Genomic DNA, 26747 nt, shown 5'->3' on the forward strand with positions numbered 1-26747 from the left:
GACTAAACCACCACCACCATCCCCCAAGACAAAAATAGTCAATGCAGAAACGACAGCTCTGGGGGTATCCAGATAAAAGGTGGTCGGCTGCTTCCGGGCGCAGAGGCCCCTCCCTCCGCCCCGGGCCCAGAGGCCAGTAACCCCCCCAGCCTCGCCCCCGCTCCCGTCTTGCGCATGCGCACCGGCGGCCGCCGAGGCGGCGGGCGGGGCTGCCAGAGGCCCCGCCCTGCCGCGCGGTATATCCGCGGCGGAGCTGGCCCCCTTGGTTCACTAAGCCGGCTGTTCTGGGGCCCATAGGAGCTGCTCGGGAGGCGATTGTGCGGCAGGATGAGTGCAGACTCGGACCCGGTGGTCATCGTCTCGGCGGCGCGCACCATCATAGGTGAGTGGAAAGACGGACCTGGCGTGGGGTTTGAGCCGTGAGCTAGGCCTGGCCTGCTCGTGGGGACCGCCTTCCGCCGCACCCTCAACCCACCCACCACAGGGCCTCCGGGACGCTCAGAACCCCGCGCCTCGCGCCTCTGCGGCCGGCCTGCCTTCCCTGCCCATTCCTCGCTCGCTCTCATCTGAGTGTTCTGATTGGCGTCTTGGGTAGGGCCACCGCGGCTCCTTGCCCTCCTATTGGTTGGCGGGGAAAGACGCTTTGCCGCGAGCCCCCTGATTGGCCAGCCACGGGAAGCACCATCTCAGCCTTGTGGCCACAGGGGGCGGGGTCGCTGGGTGGTCTGAGTTGGCGCGGGGCGGGTGGGGGACGCCGGGCAAGGGGGTCGCGTAGCTTAAAAGGAGAGTTAGAATTGTCCTAATGTCCTTAGCGGTATATAGATTTCAAAGGCCCTGGGCACGCTGGAGTGGGCGCCTTCTTTTGTTAGGGAAGCTTTTGCCCGCGCCCATCAAGCTCGGATTTGGGGGAGTGAATGGGTAGGTTTCCCGCGGGTCCGCAGTCTCTCCGCACACACTGGGGACTGCCTGCCTGGGATTCGACTGCTGCGCGTCCCCCGCGCTCCTCTCTCTGCCCGTAGTGGGGCGTCTTTTCCGAGGGAAAAAGCACCGGCCCGCCGGCTCCCCCAGCGCCCCAGGCTCCCTCTCCATCGACCTCGTCTTCCCTTCTGTTCTAGGCTCCTTCAATGGTGCCTTATCGACCGTTCCTGTCCATGACCTGGGCTCAACTGTCATCAGAGAGGTCCTGAAAAGGGCCGCTGTGGCTCCCGAAGAGGTCTCGGAGGTCATATTTGGACACGTTTTGGCAGCAGGTAACTGCCTAGATCAGGGTTATTGGAAGCAATAACCTCTCCTCCCCCTGCTCCCTACTTCACACACAGAAACATGTGTTCTTGCCTCTATGCATTTCATCTATTAGAATGTCTCCTGTCGCCTTCTGCCAGGCCCCATCAGTAGCTTCTCTCCAACTTAACCCGAGGGTCTTTAATATACGTTTCCTGGTCGATCCTACATCTCCGTCCTCCGCTGCCTTTTCATTCTTTAGAGGCAGGACCAGCCTGAGGTATGGGAGAGGATGCAGGGCCTTCTGTATTTCCCTAGTTTCTCACATTCAATAAAAATGCATTGACTTCTTCTGTGTCCCGCTCTGTGCTGGGTGCTGGGACAGGGCTCCACCGGCACAAGTCAGTCCTTGGCCTGCACCGGGTTCACTTCTGTGCTGGCCTGGTGGGTGGCTCCCAGAGAAGGGTGCATCACCCCTGGAGGGGCTGCTGTAGATGAATCTCAGGAGTGTTCCAACTCACTTCTGATTCCCACTAGGTTTACAGGCCCACACCCACTGACAATTCCAAGTTAGTTATCCATAACTAGTGCTCATTCAGAAGCACAATAAATTCTAATTATTCCTAGTGATAATGGTGTCACACTCACGGCCAACTTTTGTCCTTACTGTATCCGAGACCCAAACCATTTTTCTGTACATTTACTTTGCAGTTTTGTAGTTAGTTCCTCTTCCTAGTTCTCCTTTTTCACTTTGTCCTCATGGGCTTTAAGGTTGAAGCACATTACTTTTCTCCTGACTTTCCAAGGCATTGAAGTGTTTGAGTCACACCCTCAGGTGTTAACTCATTTTTTGGAACACTGCCTCCTTTCTTCCCAGACCCAAGCTCAGACTTGTTCCGTTGCCGTAGGGTCCTCCACTCCAGGTTTCTCTGTTACCTCTTCCACATCACTTTTCTCCTCTTGAGAGACTGAGTAACGAATACAGGATCACAGCCTTGAACCCAGATCTGTCCTACTCTTTAAGCCCCGGTCCCCTCCACCGTTGTGTAACTAATATTTACTGAGCAACTGCTGCACTCCAGACTGCCGGGGTCCTGCCCCGGCTGATGCAGGGTGTTCGAAGGAGAGACGGCCTAGGCGACTATTTATATGCTAATTAGAGATATAAGAGTAATAGAATGAGGATAGCTCAGTAGGAAAATTCAGTGGAGAAAAGAGGCTGAGTAGCTTGGTTTACGCGGGAGACCAATAAAACTTCAAGACAAGAAGTTTGCACCACTTAAGTAGGCCGCAGGCGCCCTCTCGAATAGCGGAAGGTGCCCCACCCTAGACACCTTCTCGAGTGGGTCTTAGAAGCCCAGGCATAATTAGTAAGCGTGGTGGGTTCCGCACTCCAGATGGAGACTTCAGCCAGAATGTGAAAAGAAAGACATGGGGAGACCAAGCGCTGGTGAGCAAGGCCCGTAGCTTTATTTTTAACAGGGGCTTATATACTCTAAGTTACACATAGAGGATAATAGGGGATGCAAAGTCAGCAGTTTTTGATCCTTATCAAAAAACCAGGGTTTCTTTCCTGCAAATTTATCGTATACAAATGGTTTAGGTGATTTACATCATCTTCTGGCCAGAAGGCCTATTAACATTTTATGACTCTTGACAAGGACTTATCAACAAAGACTTATCTTCTCTTAGAGTAATTATTTTAAGGTTTGGCGCCATCTTCCGAAGATAAAATTGCATTCCTATAGGGCGGATGTGTAATGGGTTTACAACAAAGGAAAGAATTTATTACCTTAAGGGTCTAAAGTTACTAACACCAAGGCCACTACTTATTTTTTCTACATACCAACTATATTAATTAATACACATTCAAGGATACAATTCAGGGGATGTGAAAACTTGGCAACAAGCATTGGCTCATCAATGAAATCCTTTACTAGTCTTATTCTGACAGTTTCTAACTCTCTGAGAGGCTCTAAGCTATTTGAATATCTTAAGCTTCCCGTGAGACTGTAAACAATCATATGCATAGCTGTAGGAGTCCGGGTAACTTGTCAGGCAAGTTAGAGAGTCATCTGAGGGGTTTGGATTTAAACACTCCTAATTGCCCAGGAACTTTATTAATTGGAGCTGTAAGTTAACTCTTTGACAGAGAGAGCGAGATGGTGGTAGGGGACAGCCCCCAGTAAAGTCAGAGGTGAGAGCACAAAGCAATAAAGTAGGCAGACTCTGGTTTTTGGGGGGCACATGCTCGAGAATATCCGGGGACTCCTGAGGCTCGATCCCGCCTTTGCGTATGCTGAGCCTTCTTCCTCATGACCTTTGTCACGACTGGAATGCCTCACCGGCTCCCGGCACCAGACATTATCAACTGACAAACAATGTTCATGTTAGATGGAAATCCTCAATTCTCACTGAGTTCACTTTCTGCTAAATGCAGACCATTAATTAATTCTGTTTGGCACTCATTTCTTAACTTTAAGCAAGATCCTCTGGAGTAGGAAATAGCTAGCCATTCCAGTATTCTTGCCTGGAAAAATCCCATGGACAGAAGAGCCTGGTGGGCTACAGTCCATGGGGTTGGAAAGAGTCAGACACCACTGAGCAACTGAGCATGCACGCACCTAAAGATGGGGATTATGAATAAATGCATACTTATTTATACATACTTATGTGGAAGGAAATGGCAACCCACTCCAGTGTCCTTGCCTGGAGAATCCCAGGGACGGGGGAGCCTGGTGGGCTGCCGTCTATGGGGTCGCACAGAGTCGGACACGACTGAAGCAACTTAGCAGCAGCATGTATGAATAAATACATACTTCCTTCCCTGAAGGAAGTGCCCACAATTGAATTGTGGAAAAATATTTGTCAGTTCTGATTTTGTACGTGTCTTGTTATATAACCAGTTAATCATGGTGTGATCAATATTAAGCAAGTAAAGAGGTGCTTCTTAGTAGAGGTTTCCTAAGTAGAGGAAACTTTCCTAAGTTTAACTTCCTACTAAGAGGTTAAACCTTAGTAGAGGTTTAACCCTCTTAATCCTCCCGGGCTTTCCAGGAGGCTCAGGGGGTAAAGAATTTGCCTGCAATGCAGGAGACGCAAGTTCAATCCCTGGGTTGGGAAGATCCCCTGGAAGACGGCATGGCAACCCACTCCAGGATTCTTGTCTGGAGAATGCTATGGACAGAGGAACCTGGTGGGCTACAGGCCATAGGCTTGGAAAGAGTTGGACACGACTGACTCGAATGAGCACACGTGCACGCTTACCCTCCCAGGTATCTTAAGCCATGATGAAGAAAGCAAACAGCCCTAGTGAAAAACAGGAATAATGCCAAATTTCTGCCCTATTTTTTTTCCATGTGTGCTCATTCAAGTACACACTTGATCAAAAGATCAAGCAAAAGATCAAGAAGACAGTTCCTTCTTACAGTATTAATAACTTTGTGGAGGAGGAAGCTTATATTCATGAAGTTTCTATGGTACAGCACAAGAGAATATGTATTCAGGGCTCAGACCGGGACAGGTCCATACAATTCTCTGCCTCTCTCAGGAACTTGACTTGGCTGGGAAGTGGCCGGAGACCCAGTTGGCAGCCTCTTGAACTCTGCATGCACTTTCATCCCAACATGCTGTCTTTCTCTTTGGCTGCTGAGTGGCCTCTGTGATTCTTCTTCCAGGCTGTGGGCAGAACCCTGTTCGACAGGCCAGTGTGGGTGCAGGAATCCCCTACTCTGTTCCTGCATGGAGCTGCCAAATGATCTGTGGGTCAGGCCTGAAAGCCGTGTGCCTCGCAGCCCAGTCGATAAGGATAGGAGACTCCAGCATTGTTGTTGCAGGAGGCATGGAAAATATGAGCAAGGTAAGGCCTCTGAAGAGATGGCATCCCACTCACTGAGGAATTCTGTGCATTGCCACAGCAGGGTCGACTGATGGTCTGAAAGCTGGAACCAAACAGGGAGCAAGAAAAATTTGAATTGAACCTTGATCCCTGCCTGCATGTTAATTATTCACAGTGATTGGGAAATTCAAGTGAAGAAAAAGCTGGTCAACCAGTGTGATGTCCTTAGTTTTACATTTCTTTCTCATTGTGAGGAAAAGTCAAAAACCAGATGTTGCGCTCACCTTCCTGCACGGGACAAAGGGTATTCCTGGGGACCACAGCCTGTCGACCTTTTGTAGGTACACAATGTGGAAGAGAGGACCCACTGAGTGGTGCCCATCTCCAGTGGGCTTGCCAGGTGGGATTGGCTTCACCAAGTTCCATCCCTCCCGCTGACACAGTGGGGGAAAAGGAAAACGTGTATCCCCTGCTTCCTGCAGCAATTCAAGGTCTCCCCTGGGGAACCCCTGGGCAGAGGCCGATTCAGCCCTCCTTGCTCAGGCCTGGGAGGAGACAGGGTGAGCGCAGCAAGTGCAGAGTGATTCTGGTGGGGCCGTAGCAGCACCTGTGTGGTGCTTCATGGGGTGCTTTCACACATGCGGTCATAACAGCCCTTGGTTTGGGCTTTATTCCCAATTTACAGTTAAGGAAACTGAGGTCCAGAGCCAGGACTCAAAATAGAGATCTTCAGACTCTTCAGTCTTTCCTTTCTAGCTGCTGTTGAGTTGGTAGGAGTTGAGAGGGGGCTTCCCTGATAGCTCAGTTGGCAAAGAATCTCCCTGCAGTGCAGGAGACCCCGGTTTGATTGGGAAGATTCCCTGGAGAAGGGATAGGCTACCCACTCCAGTATTCAGGCCTGGAGAATTCCATGGACTGTATAGTCCATGAGGTTGCAAAGAGTCAGACGCGACTGAGCGACTTTCACTTTCAAAAGGAAATCCTTTGAAATCCCTCCACTGAGAAATCTCTCCCCATCGGTTAATCAGGCAACCTGATTATTCTCACTCTAGGCATTGTACGTCCCATCGAAATAAGGAACACATTGTTAGTATCACTTAAGCCCATTGATCAGTTCTTTGTGTAACAAATTGCTGGTTGCTTTGGAAGAATAAATGAGCTTTTTAAAGAAATAGGACAATATTCATAGGTTTATTTGATGGAAAGCTGCAAATGCATAGGGAAGAGAGTTACAGGTGGGTTTCCAAGGGCAGGTGGGGTGGAGTAGCCTATTAATTCCAGGGGTCTTCAGGCCCTGGGCCCTCGGTGGTGAGGAGGATGGGCTGGAATGGAGAAAGGTCACAAGGGGGACTCGGTGAAGACTGAGGAACCACTGGATGGTTTTGAGGAGAGCCTAAGGAGAGGACTAGTTACAGCCACGCCTAATCCATCTGTATTTCTTGTTTCCAGGCTCCTCATTTGGTTCACTTGAGGACGGGAGTCAAGATTGGGGAAACACCGCTGGCTGACAGTATACTTTGTGACGGGCTCACTGACGCATTCCACAACTATCACATGGGCATTACAGGTCAGACGGACGCGGCTGAAAACATCCCGACTGTAGAAAGGTTAAAAGGTCTCTAACATTTGGTTTTGCAGGTGCTTTTCCTCTTTAAGGGTAGGGACCGAGTCCTCATCATTTTGTATCCATGATGACGGGGATAGTTCCCATTTGATGTTGGGGAAATATTCCCTCTCTCCTTTGTGACTCCTTGATTGTCGGAAGTTGGTGGTGGGAAGAGCCTCAGAGTTCCTCTGGGTCAATCTCTCATTTTATCATATGAAGAAACAGGGCTCACAAATAGTGGCTTTGTGGCAAAGGCAAAATCAGAGATAAGCTAGTACTTCTGGTATCGAACTCTGTATTCGTTGCAGTACACAATCAGGTTTTCATCCACCCGCAAGGCTTGCAATATTTCAACTGTCTTTTCATTATTGTATTCATTATGGTGTTGACCATCTGGTGATGTCCACGTATAGAGTCTTCTCTTGTGTTGTTGGAAGAGGGTGTTTGTTATGATCAGTGCATTTTCTTGGCAAAACTCTATTAGTCTTTGCCCTGCTTCATTCCGTATTCCAAGGCCAAATTTGCCTGTTACTCCAGGTGTTTCTTGACTTCCTACTTTTGCATTCCAGTCCCCTATAATGAAAAGGACATCTTTTTGGGGTGTTAGTTCTAAAAGGTCTTGTATGTCTTCATAGAACTGCTCAACTTCAGCTTCTTCAGCATTACTGGTTGGGGCATAGACTTGGATTACTGTGATATTGAATGGTTTGCCTTGGAAACGAACAGAGATCATTCTGTCGTTTTTGAGATTGCATCCAAGTACTGCATTTCGGACTCTTCTGTTGACCATGATGGCCACTCCATTTCTTCTGAGGGATTCCTGCCCGCAGTAGTAGATATAATGGTCATCTGAGTTAAATTCACCCATTCCAGTCCATTTCAGTTCGCTGATTCCTAGAATGTCGACGTTCACGCTTGCCATCTCCTGTTTGACCACTTCCAATTTGCCTTGATTCATGGACCTGACATTCCAGGTTCCTATGCAATATTGCTCTTTACAGCATCGGACCTTGCTTCTATCACCAGTCACATCCACAGCTGGGTATTCTTTTTGCTTTGGCTCCATCCCTTCATTCTTTCTGGAGTTATTTCCCCACTGATCTCCAGTAGCATATTGGGCACCTACTGACCTGGGGAGTTTCTCTTTCAGTATCCTATCATTTTGCCTTTTCATACTGTTCATGGGGTTCTCAAGGCAAGAATACTGAAGTGGTTTGCCATTCCCTTCTCCAGTGGACCACATTCTGTCAGATCTCTCCAGCATGACCCGCGCATCCTGGGTTGCCCCATGGGCATGGCTTAGTTTCATTGAGTTAGACAAGGCTGTGGTCCTAGTGTGATTATATTGACTAGTTTTCTGTGAGTATGGTTTCAGTGTGTTTGCCCTCTGATGCTCTCTTGCAACACCTACCATCTTACTTGGGTTTCTCTTACCTTGGGTGTGGGATATCTTTACGGCTGCTCCAGCAAAGCACAGCCATTGCTCCTTACCTTGGACGAAGGGTATCTCCTCACCGCCGCCCTTCCTGACCTACGTGGGATAGCTTCTCTAGGCCCTCCTGTGCCCGCGCAGCCATGGCTCCCTGGACGTGGGGTTGGTCCTCCCGGCCACAGCCCCTGGCCTCCAGCGTGGGGTTGCTCCTCCTGTCCGCCGCCCTTGGCCTCAGGGGTGGGGGCGTGGGGTAGCTCCTCCTGCCCGCCGTCCCTGGCCTTGGGCTTGGGGCATGGGGTATCTCCTCCTGGCCGCTGCCCCTGACCTCGGACGCAGGGTAACTCCTCTCGTCATCGCCCCTGACCTCGGATGCCGGGTATCTCCTCTTGGCCGCCCCTGACCTCTGACGCGGGGTAGCTCCTCTAGGCCGTTCCTGCACCGTCGCAGTCTGGTACTCTCTGCCACTGCCCCTGACCTCCGACGTGAGGTAACTCGTCTTGGCCGCCGCCCTTCGGGTATGGGGTCCTCCCGGCTTCTGCCCCTGACCTCGGATGTGGGGTGGCTCCTCTCGGCTGCGCTTTAGCGCGCCCTCTTTGCAGCCAAAGATGGAGAAGCTCTATACAGTCAGCAAAAACAAGACCAGGAGCTGACTGTGGCTCAGACCATGAACTCCTTATTGCCAGATTCAGACTTAAATTGAAGAAAGTGGGGAAAAACACTAGACCATTCAGGTATGACCTAAATCAAATCCCTTATGATTATACAGTGGAAGTGAGAAATAGACTTAAGGGCCTAGATCTGATAGATAGAGTGCCTGATGAACTATGGAATGAGGTTCGTGACATTGTACAGGAGACAGGGATCAAGACCATCCCCATGGAAAAGAAATGCAAAAAAGCAAAATGGCTGTCTGGGGAGGCCTTACAAATAGCTGTGAAAAGAAGAGAAGTGAAAAGCAAAGGAGAAAAGGAAAGATATAAACATCTGAACGCAGAGTTCCAAAGAATAGCAAGAAGAGAGAAGAAAGCCTTCTTCAGCGATCAATGCAAAGAAATAGAGGAAAACAACAGAATGGGAAAGACTAGGGATCTCTTCAAGAAATTCAGAGATACCAAAGGAACATTTCATGCAAAGATGGGCTCGATAAAGGACAGAAATGGTATGGACCTAACAGAAGCAGAAGGTATTAAGAAGAGATGGCAGGAATACACAGAAGAACTGCACAAAAAGGATCTTCATGACCCAGATAATCACGATGGTGTGATCACTGACCTAGAGCCAGATATCCTGGAATGTGAAGTCAAGTGGGCCTTAGAAAGCATCACTACGAACAAATCTAGTGGAGGTGATGGAATTCCAGTTGAGCTATTCCAAATCCTGAAAGATGATGCTGTGAAAGTGCTGCACTCAATATGCCAGCAAATTTGGAAAACTCAGCAGTGGCCACAGGACTGGAAAAGATCAGTTTTCATTCCAATCCCAAAGAAAGGCAATGCCAAAGAATGCTCAAACTACCACACAATTGCACTCATCTCACATGCTAGTAAAGTACTGCTCAAAATTCTCCAAGCCACGTTTCAGCAATATGTGAACCGTGAACTTCCTGATGTTCAAGCTGGTTTTAGAAAAGGCAGAGGAACCAGAGATCAAACTGCCAACATCCACTGGATCGTGGAAAAAGCAAGAGAGTTCCAGAAAAGCATCTATTTCTGCTTTATTGACTATGCCAAAGCCTTTGACTGTGTGGATCACAATAAACTGTGGAAAATTCTGAAAGAGTTGGGAATACCAGACCACCTGACCTGCCTCTTGAGAAATATGTATGCAGGTCAGGAAGCAACAGTTAGAACCGGATATGGAACAACAGACTGGTTCCAAATAGGAAAAGGAGTTCGTCAAGGCTGTATATTGTCACCCTGTTTATTTAACTTATATGCAGAGTACATCATGAGAAATGCTGGACTGGAAGAAACACAAGCTGGAATCAAGATTGCCGGGAGAAATATCAATCACCTCAGATATGCAGATGACACCACCCTTGTGGCAGAAAGTGAAGAGGAACTAAAAGGCCTCTTGAGGAAAGTGAAAGTGGAGAGTGAAAAAGTTGGCTTAAAGCTTAACATTCAGAAAACGAAGATCATGGCATCCGGTCCCATCACTTCATGGGAAATAGATGGGGAAACAGTGGAAACAGTGTCATACTTTATTTTTCTGGGCTCCAAAATTACTGCAGATGGTGACTGCAGCCATGAAATTAAAAGACGCTTACTCCTTGGAAGGAAAGTTATGACCAACCTAGATAGCGTATTCAAAAGCAGAGACATTACTTTGCCAACAAAGGTTCGTCTAGTCAAGGCTATGGTTTTTCCTGTGGTCATGTATGACTGTGAAGAAGGCTGAGTGCCGAAGAATTGATGCTTTTGTGGTGTTGGAGAAGACTCTTGAGAGTCCCTTGGACTGCAAGGAGATCCAACCAGTCCATTCTGAAGGAGATCAGCCCTGGGATTTCTTTGGAAGGAATGATGCTAAAGCTGAAACTCCAGTACTTTGGCCACCTCATGGGAAGAGTTGACTCACTGGAAGACTCTGATGCTGGGAGGGATTGGGGACAAGAGGAGAAGGGGACGACAGAGGATGAGATGGCTGGATGGCATCAGACTCAATGGATGTGAGTCTCAGTGAACTCCGGGAGTTGGTGATGGACAGGGAGGCCTGGCGTGCTTCGATTCATGGGGTCGCAAAGAGTCGGACACGACTGAGCGACTGATCTGATCTGATTCATTATGGTGATCTGAATAACCATTTGACCTAGAATAAGACAAAACAATTGGGGAAGGCAATGGCAACCCACTCCAGTACTCTTGCCTGGAAAATCCCATGGACATAGGGGCCTGGTGGGCTGCAGTCCGTGGGGTCGCTAGGAGTCGGACACAACTGATCAACTTCACTTTTTCACTTTCATGCATTGGAGAAGGAAATGGCAACCCACTCCAGTGTTCTTGCCTGGAGAATCCCAGGGACTGGGGAGCCTGGTGGGCTGCCGTCTATGGGGTCACACAGAGTCGGACACGACTGAAGCAACTTAGCTGCAGCATCAGCAGCAAGCCAAAACAATATCGACAAAATAGGAAACAGGGAGGTTTGATCTTTGGTATTACCACTATAGCTTGCTCCAAGGCTCAGATGATGGTTAGTGTGTTTTTAACAATAAGGTATTTTTAAATTAAGATATGTACATTGTTTTTTTATAGTGCTATTGCACACTTAATACACTGCACATACTGTACAGTGTAGAAATATGGTGGATATCACTTTAATCAAGTGAGCAAAGTTGACATAACCTGAGATAAACTCCAACATGTATCCTGATAAGATACATGAAAAAATGTAAAAATGAAAAATATCATCATCCAATACTTTCCCACATTATATTCTAATGCGTTAGAATATTCTAATGTTATATTCCAATGTGTTATCTAATCTTGAGGAAACATCAGGAAAATCAGGATTGGTGACATCTGACAAAGGAACTGGCCCCTACCCTTCAAAAATACCAAGGTTAAGAAACATGGAGATATGCTGAGGACCAGTTGCAAATAAAAACTGAAGAGATTGACAGTGAAATGCAGTGTGTGATCATGGATTGGATGATACTGAACAAATTAGCTATAAAGGGCATCCCTGGGACAACAGGTGGACCTTGACTGTAGACTGAGCGTGGAGATAACAGTATTTTATGAGTGTTGCATTTCCTGATTTTGGTAGCTGTGGTTATGTAAGAAGCTGGCTTTTCTTGTGGGGAAATAATACACTGACGTTAAAATTTAGAGATAAATGGGCATGATACCTACAACTTTCCATCAAACGGTTCAGAAACCAAATGAGAAGGCAAATGGGGCCAAAAAATAGGAACAATTGGTGAAGCAGCAAGAAGGAAATTTCTGAAAGGTATTTTATAGAAAGGAAAGCAGAAGGAAGGCAGCAAAGAAAGAAAACGGCTTCTTAAGAATCCTTGCAACCTTTCCATACCTGGCGGGAGGCAGGAGTGCCACAGAGGACTGTCTCAGCGCACCAGCGGGCCCGCCGGTGTTGGCCATCAGTGCTTGAGCCAGCGCCAGAAGCCGTCCTGAAAATGTTTGTTTTTCTTTCACAGCTGAAAATGTGGCCAAACAATGGCAAGTGAGTAGAGAAGACCAGGACAAGGTTGCAGTTCTGTCCCAAAACAGGACAGAGCATGCACAGAAGGCGGGCCATTTTGACAAAGAGATCGTACCAGTTTTTGTGTCTTCTAAAAAAGGTGGGTGTGTCAATCGTAAAGGTTTAAAGGTCAACAGGGCTGTCTATAAGGCAATCATTACTAGTCTATAAGAAAAGCATTAATAGTCCAAAGGATACCATACAGGAATGTCTGTGCATTGTTATCTTAGTTATGTCTCTCAGGATGCAAAGAAAAGCTGTATTCAGGGTCAATCTGAACATGAGGTGGGGAGGAGGCTCTCCTGGCCCGCGGTCTCCCCGAGGCTGTGTAGGTACAGCGGTTAACGAGACAGGCGTGCTGGCCCCCGGGGAAGGCAGCAGCCCACCTTTCTGCCCCTACCAGTTCTCTCTTCAGAAGCGACTGTCCATTAATTTCTGTTGCTTCTATGTGCGCTTCATATTTCTTGAGGGTGTCATCTTTTGGGGTTACTTAGCTCTTCTCCAACACAACGGTCAAGTTCTTTTACTGACTGACATCAATTATGTCCAGCCTTTGTGAGAGACTGGCTTTGACACCCTAGACCCAATCAGCTATAACCAGCCAAGACCTATACCCCAAACCTTAGCAACCTCTTACATGAAGAACTCCCTGTGACTGCCTTCCTCAGAAAGGGCTGTATTGGTATGGAAAACACTGAAGACGGTACTAATATAATGTCACAATAATTTGTATTACTGTGGACTTTTCTATTAGAAGTATTTTATAATAAATTTTTCTTCCAAATGTGCATCTTTCTGTATCACATTTGAGGAATCCATCATTTCTAGTACCCTGACTGCCATCTTTGTACTAATCTTGGGTCATTTATTTTCTTTTCAGGTCTTACTGAAGTTAAAACAGATGAGTTTCCTCGCCATGGGAGCAACATGGAGGCCGTGTCTAAGCTAAAGCCTTGCTTCCTTATGGATGGAACAGGAACTGTCACCCCAGCTAATGCTTCAGGTTAGATTATTTGAAGGGCGGTTTGGGGAATACCATCTTCTGCAAGGAGTACCATGTACTAAGATTCTTCTTTTTTGGATGGGGGTGGGGGGGGCTGTGCCTGTGGCCCGTGGGATCTTAGTTCCCTAAGCAGGGATCAAACCCATGCCCCCTGCATTGGGAGCACTGAGTCCTGACTACTGGGCCACCAAAGAGGTTCCTGTACAAGTTATTCTAAAATCTTGTTTCAGTTGCTTTAGGGAAAAATGTAGGTTTGACCATTTGTTTTTTATATTAGACTCATATATAATATACCGAAAAATGGATTTGGCTTCCCTGCAGTATCCTAACGGGACATACACATGAAAAAAGCCAATCAGATTTTATCTACTACCTTTGTGCTTTTCCAAAACCAGAAACTCCGATTACCTTCTGTGATGTCTGGGCTACTTCTTCCACTTCATTAACCTCCTGTCCTCCAGTGCTTCCATCTTCCTGTTCTTTCTCCCGTGGAAATGTTCTGTAATCAGTTGTATCAGATTGGCAAACCTACCATTTCTAATTACACTGTAAAGCCTAACAGTACATGACTTTGCCAAGATGTGTTAAGGCTGACTTAACTCACGTCTCCTGGTGTTAGAGAAAGTAGACACAGCTACTTAACGAGGATGGCTTCCTATTTACAGGAATTAATGACGGTGCTGCAGCAGTGGTTCTTATGAAGAAGTCGGAAGCTGGCAACCGTGGGCTCACACCCTTAGCACAGATAGTTTCCTGGGCACAAGCAGGTGTGGAGCCTTCGATTATGGGAATAGGACCAATTCCAGCAATAAAGCAAGCTGTGAGTTTAATTTTCAGTGTTGGTACCTGTCCTTTGTCGCCAAAACCTCTATGGGAGCACACCCGTAACTTGTAAATGCTTTATTTCTGTCTTCTTCAAACCTTTGCTCAGATCCTTCCCACTCCAAAATGCTGAGACGAGGCTTGATTTTGTTTTCATCTTTATTCCTATCAGGTTTCACCTGCGTGTCTCTGAGCCTTCCAATTAGCCTTAAATGTGCTTATTCATCTAGTTTTCGCTGTTCTTTACTAAAAGAGCAGCCAACATTTGGATCACGTGCTCCATAACCTCATGCGGACCTAACAAATGTAACTGGTTCAGATTAACTGGGCAGTTTTTAGGAGATCCTTCATCACACAGTATATATCCTGCTTTTACATCTACAACAAAGAATGGTTCCGCCTGAGTTCTTAAACCTCTGTTCAATTTAACCTTTCCTTTAGGTTGCAAAAGCAGGGTGGTCGCTGGAGGATGTTGATGTATTTGAAATCAATGAAGCCTTTGCAGCCCTCTCTGTTGCAATAGCTAAAGAACTTGGATTAAACCCAGAGAAGGTAAGCATAACCAAGCAATCCTGAGAACTTGCAAATGAATGTTCACAGTGCAAGAAATTGCATGCAGCTGTGCGTACAAGCGTGCTACATTGTGTCTGATTTTTTGTGACCCCATGGACTCCTCTGTCCATGGGGCTCTCCAGGCAAGAATACTGGAGTGGGTTACCATGCCCTCCTCCAGGGGATCTTCCCCAGGTCTCTGGCATTCTGCTGCAGTGCAGGTGGATTCTTTACCACTAGCACCACCTGGGAAGCCCCAGTTTTAAGGCTGTCAACACCAGAATACAGGCTATGTCCCAAGTCTTGGCCATACAGTAATGGGTGGGCACTGGGTGGGTTCCTACTGGGACTCCAGGGAAGGTGACATTTTTTTGCTTCCTAAGGCAAAAAACTTACCTGCATTAGTTCACTTCCCACAGAAAGAGTGCATTTTAAATCTTTGTTGTGGGATAGCTCCTTGACCAGGGACTGAAACCAGCAACCTCCTGCAGTGGAAGGGTGGCGTTTTAACCACTGGACTGCCGAAGAATTCCCGTATTTAAAATCCTTTAAACTAGTCAGAATGAATGGTACAAGGGTAAAATCACTTCCTAAGCAACTGAAGTAAAAACAGAATTTGAGAAGGTAGTTTACTGGTATGACATTAATGATTTTATGTCCAGAGAAAACTATAAATGACACAAATCTTTCTGCCCCTCAGGTCAACACTGAAGGAGGAGCCATAGCCCTGGGCCATCCTCTTGGAGCATCTGGCTGTCGGATTCTTGTCACCCTGTTACACACACTGGAGCGCAAGGGTGGACATCGTGGTGTTGCTGCCCTATGCATTGGGGGTGGGATGGGAATAGCAATGTGTGTTCAGAGAGGGTGAAACTGCTGCCCAACAGCTAATTAGGCTGAGTTAAACTAAAACCACAATTGCATTTTTTACTAATAATACTAAGTCATGTGAAACCAGAGGACCAAAGTGAGGGTGGAAACTATCTCCCACTTCACAAGGAACACAAGACTCGGCAGCCTGTTGCATTTTAATGTGTAATATTCGAGGTACAAGCAAGCTGCATCTAACATTGTCATAAATAAAACAGATCAGGCATCAAGGGCTCCAGAGTGAACAGCATCTTCATAACCTCCATGCTTATCATCTTTGCTTTCTGGGTGTAATTTAATAAGATCATCAATTCGAAGAATGGTAATTGCAGCTTCAGTGGCAAATTTCAAGCTCTTAACTTTAACTATGGTTGGTTCAAACACCCCTGCTTGTTTGTTGTCACGGGGTTTACCATTGACCAAGTCAAGACCAATCCTGCAATTTAGGAAAAAAACAATTGAACAGCCTCTTCCGTAATTCGTATCCATCCCATTTTACCTCTTTAAAAGCTGGCTTACAAATGCCAGCTATTCCATTAAAATGTTAACCTTGGGAAACCTGAGGGCAGATCCCTTTAAGTAACTAATTATGGATATACAAATTCATCACTGAAAGAGGTGTAGAAAGCCTAGGTGGAAGTCAAATATTTCTAAATGCCACTTAGTATCTTAAAGGGAGGCTGCTTAAAAATAGGCATGGACCACCCAAAAATAACTTCCTCTTTCTGGGGAACCTTCCTACTGTACGTAAATGACTACCTAGAGAGAGGTGAGGAATCATTTGGTAACTAAGACACACCAATGCTAGTAATCACTAGTCACCCCCTTAATGAGTTTAAGAAGAAAAACCAAACTACCGTATATGATACACAAATGACAATGAAAAAGGGAGCGTATGCTTACCATTTTAGATTTTTTCGTTCTGGGTTAACCTGAGCCTCGTTATGAAAAGCTCTTAATTTTGCAACCAGATCTGTGGAGTCCTGGGCAGCATTAACTGCCAGAGTATTAGGAATAACAAGAAGAGATCTTGCAAACTCCGCAATAGCGAGCTGTTCCCGGGAGCCCTAAGAGGAAAGACAATGAGGTGTCTTCACAAAAGAAAGAAAACCCAAAGCAGCAGCTTATGAACCAGAACAGGCTTCAGGGTGTTCTCACCATGCTGGTCGCGTAGTTCTCCAGGTAAATGGAAAGGGCCGCCTCTACAGCGCCCCCACCTGGGACCACAGACTTTGACTCCAAAACTCTCTTCACCACACAAAGGGCATCGTGTAAGGAGCGCTCCATCTCGTCACACATGAAATCATTTGCGCCACGTAAGATGACCGATGCAGAGGTACGAGCCTTAGTGCTATTTAAAACAACAGCGATAGTCTTTAACAGTAATAAGTCCATGAAGAAATTCACTACTACTTACACAGGACATTTAGACAGGGAAGCAATGTCTAGACCATGGAGAAGAGATGAAATGGTAACTTCACCTCCATTTACAAGGGCCCAGTATTGTTTTATCCCATGCGTATAACTGCTCATATCACTGAAGGACTATAGCAGCAAATAAATGGGAAGGTGATCTGTTTTTACTCAATACTAAAATCTGTACAGCCTTACAATGTATGAAGTAGCTCTTACTTTTTAATTAAGATCAGTTCATCATCACAAATTCTCTCCTGTACCACTTCTTCTGCTTGTCCCAACATTGAAGCTTCAAAAGTTTCTTCGCCTTCCAAATTGGCCAGCGTTGACAGAACAGTTGCTATTAAAAATAATTATAAACACCTGTAAGCACTGTTCTCTCGTGAATATTTTCAACCCTGCTTTAAACATTCAGAAACATGGAATCTACCATAGAAGTGACACATAATCTCAAGTTTAAGGCTTACAGTAAGACATTCAAGGAACCATCCTATCCTAAGAGAACGATGTCACTTCGAGGTGAAGAACACTGAAGAACTTTCCCAGTTACAAATGCACAAAAGATTGCACACATTTGTACACAAAGCATTAAGGAAGTTTTCTGGATCTGCTTATCTTACCATCCAACGTAAAAAGAACGTGACAGCTGCAGGAGACATACCTCCGGAAGCTTTAGCAATGCGTTTAAGGTCCCTTTTCAAAACTCTTCGAACTGCCATAGCACCAGCCTCCACAAAATACTTCAGACACATGTCGTCAATTCCACCAGTGGTTAGGATAACGTTGGCACCAGTTGCCAGGATCTTCTGGATTCGCTCCTTGGTGATGTCAGATTCTCTACAAAAATGCAGTACTTGAGTAGTAACCCAAAGTTATCTTCTGTATTTTTACTATTACATAAAGCTTGAACTTCCATTAAATATTTTTCATAAAGTAACTACAGATTAAATGATACTAATGAGTCTCTCCCTTCTATGAGCAGAACTTACATCAGTCCAATTTACAGAAAAATTCAAGGAATTAAATACCAGTTAGCTCTCCCCACCCCAACTTTAGTTTCTAACCAAGAATGGCGCCTAAGAAAGGAAGCTTGACGGACCTGGTAGGGAGACAAGACCATCAAGCAAACTCGAAGGCCAGTGTCACTTGCAATACACAATGCAATGCAGGGAGGACAAGCACACGAGAGCCACGTGTCCAGGCTGGCAGGGGGACAAGGAAAGCTTGACAGTCTGGAGTTGAGGGGTCCAGAGTTGGAACTCCAGGTAGGAACAGAAAATGAAGAACTCTGTAGCAATGTCAGAGTCTGAATTGATAAGTTTTTTTTTTTCTTTTTAATATTTTAAAGCGAGAGTAGTAGTATCAATCTGTGTTTTCAAAGGATGAAAGAATGAAGACACTCTGAGGCAATAACTGGAGATGAGTCTATCTGATGTGAACAGATGGCCTTAACAGAGAAGGCAAAGCTTATGGCTTGGGTGACTGGGAGATTCAGCGATTGATTTCTGGAGTGAAATAAATACTAACAGGTTGGGGGCAAGATGAGAAAAAAAGAGTTCGGTTTTCAACAAGGTGAATCTGAAGCCCCCATGATATTCAGGTGAAACTGCATGGGAATTACAGGCAAACTACGGGATACACAGATCTGAAAAACAGTCAATAAATATTTACTTATTCAAAGAACAGAGAATCTTTTTTCTTTTGCCACACCGTGCAGCATGTGGACTTGCAGTTCACTGACCCCCTGGTGAACTCAAACCCGAGTCCCCTGTGGTAGAGGCTTGGAGTCTTAATTGCTGAACCACTAGGCAAGTCTCAAGATCAAAGAATCTTTATAAAGTGAAATGAGTTAAAGATGAACCTCACAATAAACCTCTCTACATCCTAGACAAATACTGTATGTATGTCAAAGCCATGAAACTAAATCATTCAGCCTCTACCTTTACAGACCTTACACTTTAAGACGTATTAATACATAGTTAGAAAATGTGGTAAGCCCCAGGAAGACAAACTGCAGTAACTCAAGGGACAGCATAATTCAGACTGAGGGGGAAAGAGAAGCATCTCTGAAAGTTACCAACTGAAAAACAAGTAAAAAAAAATTAGCCAGTCAAAACAAGCAGGCAGAGAATGTTCTGGGCAGAGGAAGGAACATTCTACTCTTAGGGGCTGAAGCTCTTAGAGAAGGAGCTTGGTGGATTCTGGTTTCGGCTGTGCTAGACCACAGTGCAAAGAGCAGATAAGGAACTGAACTAACCCAGAGTGATGGGAAACCTCCAAAAGGCTCTGGCCTTGCAAGGGGTAAGATCAACTTGGCTGCTCTGTGGGAAACAGCCTTGGAGGTGATGAGACAGGAACCAAGATGACCAGCTTGATACCCCTGGAACAGCTTGGGCAAGAAAATGGAAACGAAAAGTGGGTGAGTTTGAGATTTGATTTACAGAGAGACATCAAGTGGTCTTTGATAGGTTAGCAGAGAAAAGGAAAAAAAGGAGTTAAGGACATTTCCTAGTCTTCTTCCTCAGTAGAGGGGTCCCTAACTAAAACAGCAAAGAGCAGTTTTGGGGGTATCATCACAAGTTCAATTTTAGACATAATGACTTTGAGATGCTTAAAAAACATTCAATCAATTCAAGCTCCAAGAAACAGATTCCAAGTCTCCGGTACAAAGGATGCAGTGGCCCAGGCACAGGACAGATGATGCAGAAGCAAAATGCTGCTCCAACCTCCAAGTTTTTCAAAAGTAGCCAAAGGCTTGATAAAGATCAAGTGAAACTGGATGTGTGTAGTGAGCTTCACAGCAGTGGTCACTAGTGATCTTAGCAAGCGGTTCTCCACTGGAGGAGCTGAAAAGGGCATAAGAAATAAAACACCAGAAAAGTTTTTGTGCCAATCACTCTTCTAACATCTGGCTATACAGAAATGAGGAAGGACAGGGAGTAACTGCAATAGGATGTGTACACAAGAGGCTTTTTTATTATATTTAAGGATAAAAGAGCTACAAGTGAAGTGAAAGTATTAGTTGCTCAGTCATGTCTGACTCTTTGCGACCCCATGGATTATATGTAGCCCATCAGGCGCCTCTGTCCATGAGATTCTCCAGGCAAGAAAACTGGAGTGGGTAACCAATCCCTTCTCTAGGGGATCTTCCCAATCTGGGTATTGAATCCAGGTCTCCTGTACTGCAGGCAGATTCAAGAGGCTTTTACAATAGTTAAGGATAAGAGAGCTACAAGAGGAATCTAGAAAGGAATGAAGAATAGAGTCAGTATTGAATATGCAGTTCAGCAAGAATAATCAATGAAGCAAGACTGTAAAAGCAGAAGGGAACAGGATCTCACACACTTATTCTAAAGGAACCTGCCTTTGAAGGAAAAAAGGACACCTTTAGATACCAGAGGAGAAACCATTGCAATGTTGGCGCACTGCAACGAAGACCCAGCACAGCAAAAAAATAAAAAAGGTACACTAGCTCTCTAGCATGTCAACCAGTAGTTAAAGACCATATGCACTGCCTAGTACCTGACAATGTCAGTTTTCATCTATTACCCCAATCTCTCTTAAGACACTGTCACCACATTTTCTAATTTCCCTGGCAGTTTAGGTAATATAATTAGACTTTGGTTAAAAATGTTAATTTTTAAAGTCTGATGGGAATACCAGACCACCTGACCTGCCTCTTGAGAAACCTATATGCAGGTCAGGAATCAACAGTTAGAACTGGACATGGAACAACAGACTGGTTCCAAATAGGAAAAGGAGTTCGTCAAGGCTGTATATTGTCACCCTGCTTATTTAACTTATATGCAGAGTACATCATGAGAAACGCTGGGCTGGAAGACACACAAGCTGGAATCAAGATTGCAGTGAGAAATATCAATCACCTCAGATACGCAGATGACACCACCTTTATGGCAGAAAGTGAAGAGGAACTAAAAAGCCTCTTGATGAAAGTGAAAGAGGAGGGTGAAAAAGTAGGCTTAAAGCTCAACATTCAGAAAACGAAGATCATGGCATCTGGTCCCATCACTTCATGGGAAATAGATGGGGAAACAGTGGAAATAGTGCCAGACTTTATTTCTGGGGGCTCCAAAATCACTGCAGATGGTGATTGCAGCCATGAAATTAAAAGACACTTACTCCTTGGAAGGAAAGTTATGACCTAAATAGCATATTGAAAAGCAGAGACATTACTTTGCCAACAAAGGTTCATCTAGTCAAGGCTATGGTTATTCCAGTGGTCATGCATGGATGTGAGAGTTGGACCATAAAGAAAGCTAAGTGCCAAAGAATTGATGCTTTTGAACTGTGGTGCTGGAGAAGACTCTTGAGAGTCCCTTGGACTGCAAGGAGATCCAACCAGTCCATCCTAAAGGAGATCAGTCCTGGGCGTTCTTTGGAAGGACTCATGCTAAAGCTGAAACTCCAATACTTTGGCCACCTCATGTAAAGACTTGACTCAGTGGAAAAGACTGATGCTGGGAGGGATTGGGGGCAGGGGGAGAAGGGGACGACAGAGGATGAGATGGCTGGATGGCATCACCGACTTGATGGACGTGAGTTTGGGTGAACTCCAGGAGTTGGTGATGGACAGGGAGGCCTGGTATGCTGCAATCATGGGGTCGCAAAGAGTCGGACATGACTGAGCGACTGAAGATATTCACAGTTGGAAAAAAAAAAGTCCAGTTGCATAATCTACCATACCCTGCTACCCATTAGACTTTTTAGTTTATCCTTTGACAGTAATTTACAAACATGCCTTTCCCAAGGTCAAAAATGAATCTCTCAACGTACCTCTGTCTAATCTGGTCCAGTTTTTCAGGGTCTGTAATAACCACTTGTACACCAAGCTTCATTTTTGTTTTCTGCAGGCTGAAGTCAAGGCAAGCAATTTTTGCATTAACTATTCTCTTGGGCATGCCTAAAATTGAACACAACATTAAGTACCTTTACAATTAACAATGCTATATTTTATAAAACACACCTATCCTTAGAAAGAACTGCACAGATTTTAAATCATTATAGGTAAACACACAAATTTAGATTTTATTACTTTTAACATTATAAACTAACACTCATGACATTAAACACATGTGCTTTCTTTTAATTGGCATCTTTCTTAATCATATGCAATTACATTACAAAGAAACTGGCAACACGATGTACCATTTCCTTTATCTCTGGGCTTCACTAAAGAATAAAAGTACACATGTTGGACAGTTCATCTGAAGATGGAGTAGATAATCCACAAATAGCTAGCTTTATCCTTTAGCACAATGGTTATATGACAAAGTGAAATCACAAGCCTTACCCTGGGATCCCACCACACAGTTGAGAGCATAGCCGTTGATGAGCATACTCTCCATCTGACTTCTGCCATGGGCTTTCAGAACATTAATGGAGTTGACTGGATAGCGAGGCTGGCCTCTGATATCTGTGTATTTAATAGCAAGCACAGCATCTACCACCAGGTTAGCGAAGAAATCACCATTTCTAAGCCAGCAGTTAAGGAAAACAAGAGACTTGGGATGGATAGTGGGCGCCCATGAAAATCAAGGGTAACACAAAGGCACTTCCCTTTAGCAATCTCACCAAAGAAACAAGCATCATATATGCCACTGAAATGTTAGAAAACTGTTTATCACCATCTGCACACTACTTTCACAATACTTTGTATTACCCTTCCCCGCGGAAAAAGGAAAATTAGGCAACTTCAATACAGCATCATCTGGCACAAAAACTAACACAGGGTTTTACTTTTAAAAAGCCTAAACTTTATTAGACCATCACAAGGATACATTCCAATGACTTTGGAAGACATCGATGTCTTAGCAGCATTAATCAGGCAATCCCTTCCAAGCTCATCGGTGTTAATAATCAGATTTTCACTGATATAACGCACTGCTTCCCTGTTTGAAGTGTGGGGGAGAAAACAATTCACTACTCAGAATCTTGTTTTATCAGTGTGTCACAATATTTAGGGCATCAATGCTCTGTTCAGCCATTTCATATAGGAGGAGGACACGAGCAAATCCCCCCTCTTCAGATCACGGCAGTTCTTATCTATCCCACAAGCATAGCCACTAAAATCTATCAGGAGATAATGTGGTAGTCAAATGGGAAAAAAGGGATACTGGCCCTAGTTAAGTGTTACCACACATACACTAAAACACAGCTTTATCAAAGTATAGTCATCAACTGGAAAATTCAAAGAACAGAGACTCTAAACTATTACATCAAACAACAAATAAAATTTTTTCTGAATGTAACAATCTTACTTGCAAGCAAGTCGATAGCCACTAATAACTGATGTGGGATGAATTTTCTGTTTGACTAGTTCATCTGCATTTTTTAGAAGTTCTGCTGCAATAATAACCTGCAGAGAAAACATCCATTGCTCTCATGTTATCCTGACATTATGGGCAACACGTATGTACAAATACTAACACACATCAGATAATAATAATGAGAATGATAGGGGCAAAGAGATTAACTCCTTATTAGAAATCAGAAAAAGATAACCCTACACAGTATCTCATATGGAAATGGATAAAGCCAGATAGGAGTCAGCAAACTGTTCTGGCTCTTAACTAGAATAAGCTAGTTCTGCAGTAGAACAGTAGAGACAATTCATTCATTCCTTTTCAAGATGAAGTGCTTACATAGCTTTCAACATAAGCTAAATGGGGAGCCTGACAATTAAATGATCTGCACTGTTTAATTATTTATTTATTTTGGACACTCCACTCAGCATCTGGGATCTTAGCTTTTGGACCAGGGATTGAACTCAGGCTCTCAGCAGTGAAAGCCTGGGAGTCCTAACCACTAGACTACCAGGAAATGCCTGATCTGTACTATTTTAGATTGTTATTTAGAAAATCATCCTTTTACGGAGACCAAAAATTACGCTTTAATCAAAAAGACTTTAAAATTCTTGCCTGCATCTTTTGGGGGAAAATTAATTGTATTTAAAAAGCTTTGGTATCATGTACAAGTTACTTAGCAAAGATCATTCTTTCAGAAGAGGTGGATTCCATTCTTTCATGGCTTAGAGATTAAACATTTCCCCACAAACCAATGCTTTTTTTTAAGACAGCAAATTATTATTTTTTCCCCTCATAAAATATTGTTTCTACTACATCAGTGTGCTGGGTGATCTTCAAGGCGTTTATATCATGTTATTGATCATGTTTACCAACTCTCTCAAACTCCCGTTTGAACTCATGAGTTCACTTGTCAGCATTTAAAATATAGAAACATCTTGTTTTTTTTAAATACTTGGTAAGGTTTTAGGAATTTCTTCTGCGCCTCAGGTTGTAAGAGAAAAAGAAAACATTTTTTTTTTTCCTTTAAATGACTTACTTATGGTTAGGGCTTTATTTTCTGAAACTTTGATTTTAGGGGGGAAAAAAACACTAGTCCTCAGTTAGCAGTCTTTACCTACCACGGAGGTGGTCCCATCTCCCACTTCTTTGTCTTGCAGATCTGCTAGCTCACAGAGAACTTTGGCTGCAGGATGCTCTACCTCCAGTAGCTTCAGGATGGTTGCACCATCATTAGTAATGGTTACATCCTAAGAAATTTCCAGGGGAGAAAAAAATGACATAATCACCCACAAAAAGAGACTATCCCCTAAATTAGCCCAACCCTGTTATGATACATTCACCTTCTGTATACCTTCCAATACCAGCACTCTGACAAACACAAGTGAGATATTCATGAACTTATTCTTTAAAGTAATGAACATTACGTGTAGACATATACTCACACCAATGTCATCCACCAACATTTTATCCAAGCCAACTGGACCAAGAGAACTTTTCACAATATTGGCAATTGAAGCTGCAGCCATGACTGTAAATACAAAAAAATTTTTTTGAAAACTCAAGATCCCAAGAGACAATCATTTTGGTCTAAAAGAAGTAAATGACAGCCTCTGAATTTTCAAATTTATCTAATCTGTCCTAATCTGAAAATCAACCAAAAGTCTAATGTAAGGAGAGAGCACCCAGTAATATACAGTTTTAATTCAACTGCAGACAGACACCAAGTGTTATTAAGAGTACTCACTTCATCGCTTTAAAGAAAAAATAATCACCTACTAGTCCTCACTGCAGATTCTGCCACTCCACACAAAACAAAAAGATACCAGCCTTTTTCAGATTCTGGCAAGTTAAAAAAAAAGTTATTTAAAAAAAATTAGTAATTCGAATGTTCTGACTATACTTCAAATTTGCCCACGACAAAAATCAATAATCTATCAAATAACGGTAAGACTGACTGATTTCAACTGGTAAGATTCACAAGATCTGTGACTTCAAGCGACTCAACAACAAATGCTTTAACAGGTTAAAGTTTACTAGATAAACTCATTTTAAGTACCGCTTATGTTAACATTCAACTAAGATCATGGCATCCGGTCCCATCACTTTCTGGCAAATAGATGGGGAAACAACGGAAACGTGACAAACTTTATTCTTTGGGGCTCCCAGATCACTGCAGGCGGTAACTGCAGCCATGAAATTAAAAGACGCTTGCTCCTTGGAAGAAAAGCTACGATCAGCCTGGACAGCATCTTAAAAAGCAGAGGTATTACTTTGCCGACAAAGGTCTGTCTAGTCAAAGCTATGGGTTTTCCAGTAATCATGTACAGATGTGAGAGTTGGATCATAAAGAAAGCTGAGCGACCGAAGAATTGATGCTTTTGAACTGTGGTGCTGGAGAACTCTTGAGAGTCCCTTGGACTGCAAGGAGATTAAACCAGTCAATCCTAAAGAAAATCAGTCCTGAATATTCACTGGAAGAACTGATGTTGAAAGTGAAGTTCCAATACTTGGGCCACCTGAGGCGAAGAACTGACTCACTGGAAAAGACCCTAATGCTGGGAAACACTGAAGGCAGAAGGGGACGACAGAGAATGAGATGGTTGGATGGCATCACCAAATCGATGGACACGAGTTTGAGCAAGCTCCGAGAGTTGGTGATGGAGAGGGAAGCCTGGCGTGCTGCAATCCACGGGGTCGCAAACAGTTGGGCCTCGACTGAGCGACTGAACAATGTGCAAGTCATCTGAAGTCTATGGTCACGCACTCATCAATAATACAAAAACAAAGCAGTTAGAGATAATTCTGTCTGGTTAACGGCCATAAAACGAGACCCAGAGACGCCTTTCTGGACTAGAACCGAAACAAAAGGGCGGGCGCAGGGGCCCGGCCGGCAGGGACTGGAGGTGCGGCGGCACGTGCCGGTGCGCGGAACTCGCTCTCCCAGCCCCCGGCCTCCGCAGCATCCGGTCAAACCGCGCTACGCCCTCGGCGGAGACCTGCCGCGGGACGGAGAGGCCACCCACCACTCCCAGGGGCCCTGTCGGGGGGTAGAGAAGGGAAGCCACGAAGACGGCAGCCAAGGCCGAGGCGGGGGTGAGGGGGACGCGCACCTCCGCGGGCCCGCCTTAGGCCTCGCTCAGACCCTCACCGTTCTGGGAGCGGATCGCCTCCCCAGTGCTGCGGTCCCCGAACACGGACAAAGGACCCTCCATCCTGGCGGCGGGGCGCACGTCGAGTTTCCCTCACACCGCGGGCAACCAGCGTCTCACGGTCCCCGGGCCGGGCGGTGGCCACTGCAGCCGCGACGGCGTGGAAAGGACCCGAGCGACGTCGCTCGCGGGGGCTGCTGGGAACGCCGCTCCCAGCCTCTCCCCTCCCCAGACACAGACCTTGCCGGGCCGCGCCGCGGGGCAGGACGGGGAAGAAGGTGGAGAAGCGAGAGCGCGCCGGAAGTGAGCAGACGG

General features: G+C 45.1%; 2 protein-coding genes and 2 non-coding genes across 4 annotated transcripts; 1 reads left to right on the forward strand and 3 right to left on the reverse strand.

The window, feature by feature from the left end:
• Nucleotides 1-221: 221 nt before the first annotated feature.
• On the forward strand, nt 222-15773 carry ACAT2 (acetyl-CoA acetyltransferase 2). The gene is made up of 9 exons (XM_005900390.3): nt 222-382; nt 1116-1250; nt 4899-5080; nt 6509-6626; nt 12251-12394; nt 13175-13297; nt 13963-14117; nt 14561-14671; nt 15372-15773. The coding sequence occupies exons 1-9, from the start codon at nt 328-330 to the stop codon at nt 15540-15542; spliced, it is 1194 nt and encodes a 397-aa protein (XP_005900452.2). The 5' UTR covers nt 222-327; the 3' UTR covers nt 15543-15773.
• Nucleotides 15682-26701, reverse strand: TCP1 (t-complex 1). The gene is made up of 12 exons (XM_005900389.3): nt 26432-26701; nt 24726-24811; nt 24402-24530; nt 23236-23333; nt 22756-22866; nt 22269-22450; nt 21752-21878; nt 17619-17794; nt 17174-17297; nt 16700-16892; nt 16445-16608; nt 15682-15977 (listed from the first exon to the last, which is right to left on the reverse strand). Exons 1-12 carry the CDS (start codon nt 26493-26495, stop codon nt 15761-15763), a joined length of 1671 nt encoding a protein of 556 aa, XP_005900451.1. The 5' UTR covers nt 26496-26701; the 3' UTR covers nt 15682-15760.
• On the reverse strand, nt 16981-17110 carry LOC138989258 (small nucleolar RNA SNORA20). The gene has a single exon (XR_011465502.1). It is a non-coding gene; the product is annotated as a small nucleolar RNA SNORA20 (small nucleolar RNA).
• LOC138989261 (small nucleolar RNA SNORA29) lies at nt 22945-23081 on the reverse strand. Its single transcript, XR_011465505.1, has one exon. It is a non-coding gene; the product is annotated as a small nucleolar RNA SNORA29 (small nucleolar RNA).
• Nucleotides 26702-26747: the final 46 nt, after the last annotated feature.

This window comes from Bos mutus, chromosome 9 (assembly GCF_027580195.1).
Source record: "Bos mutus isolate GX-2022 chromosome 9, NWIPB_WYAK_1.1, whole genome shotgun sequence".
Classification (NCBI taxonomy): Eukaryota; Metazoa; Chordata; class Mammalia; order Artiodactyla; family Bovidae; genus Bos; species Bos mutus.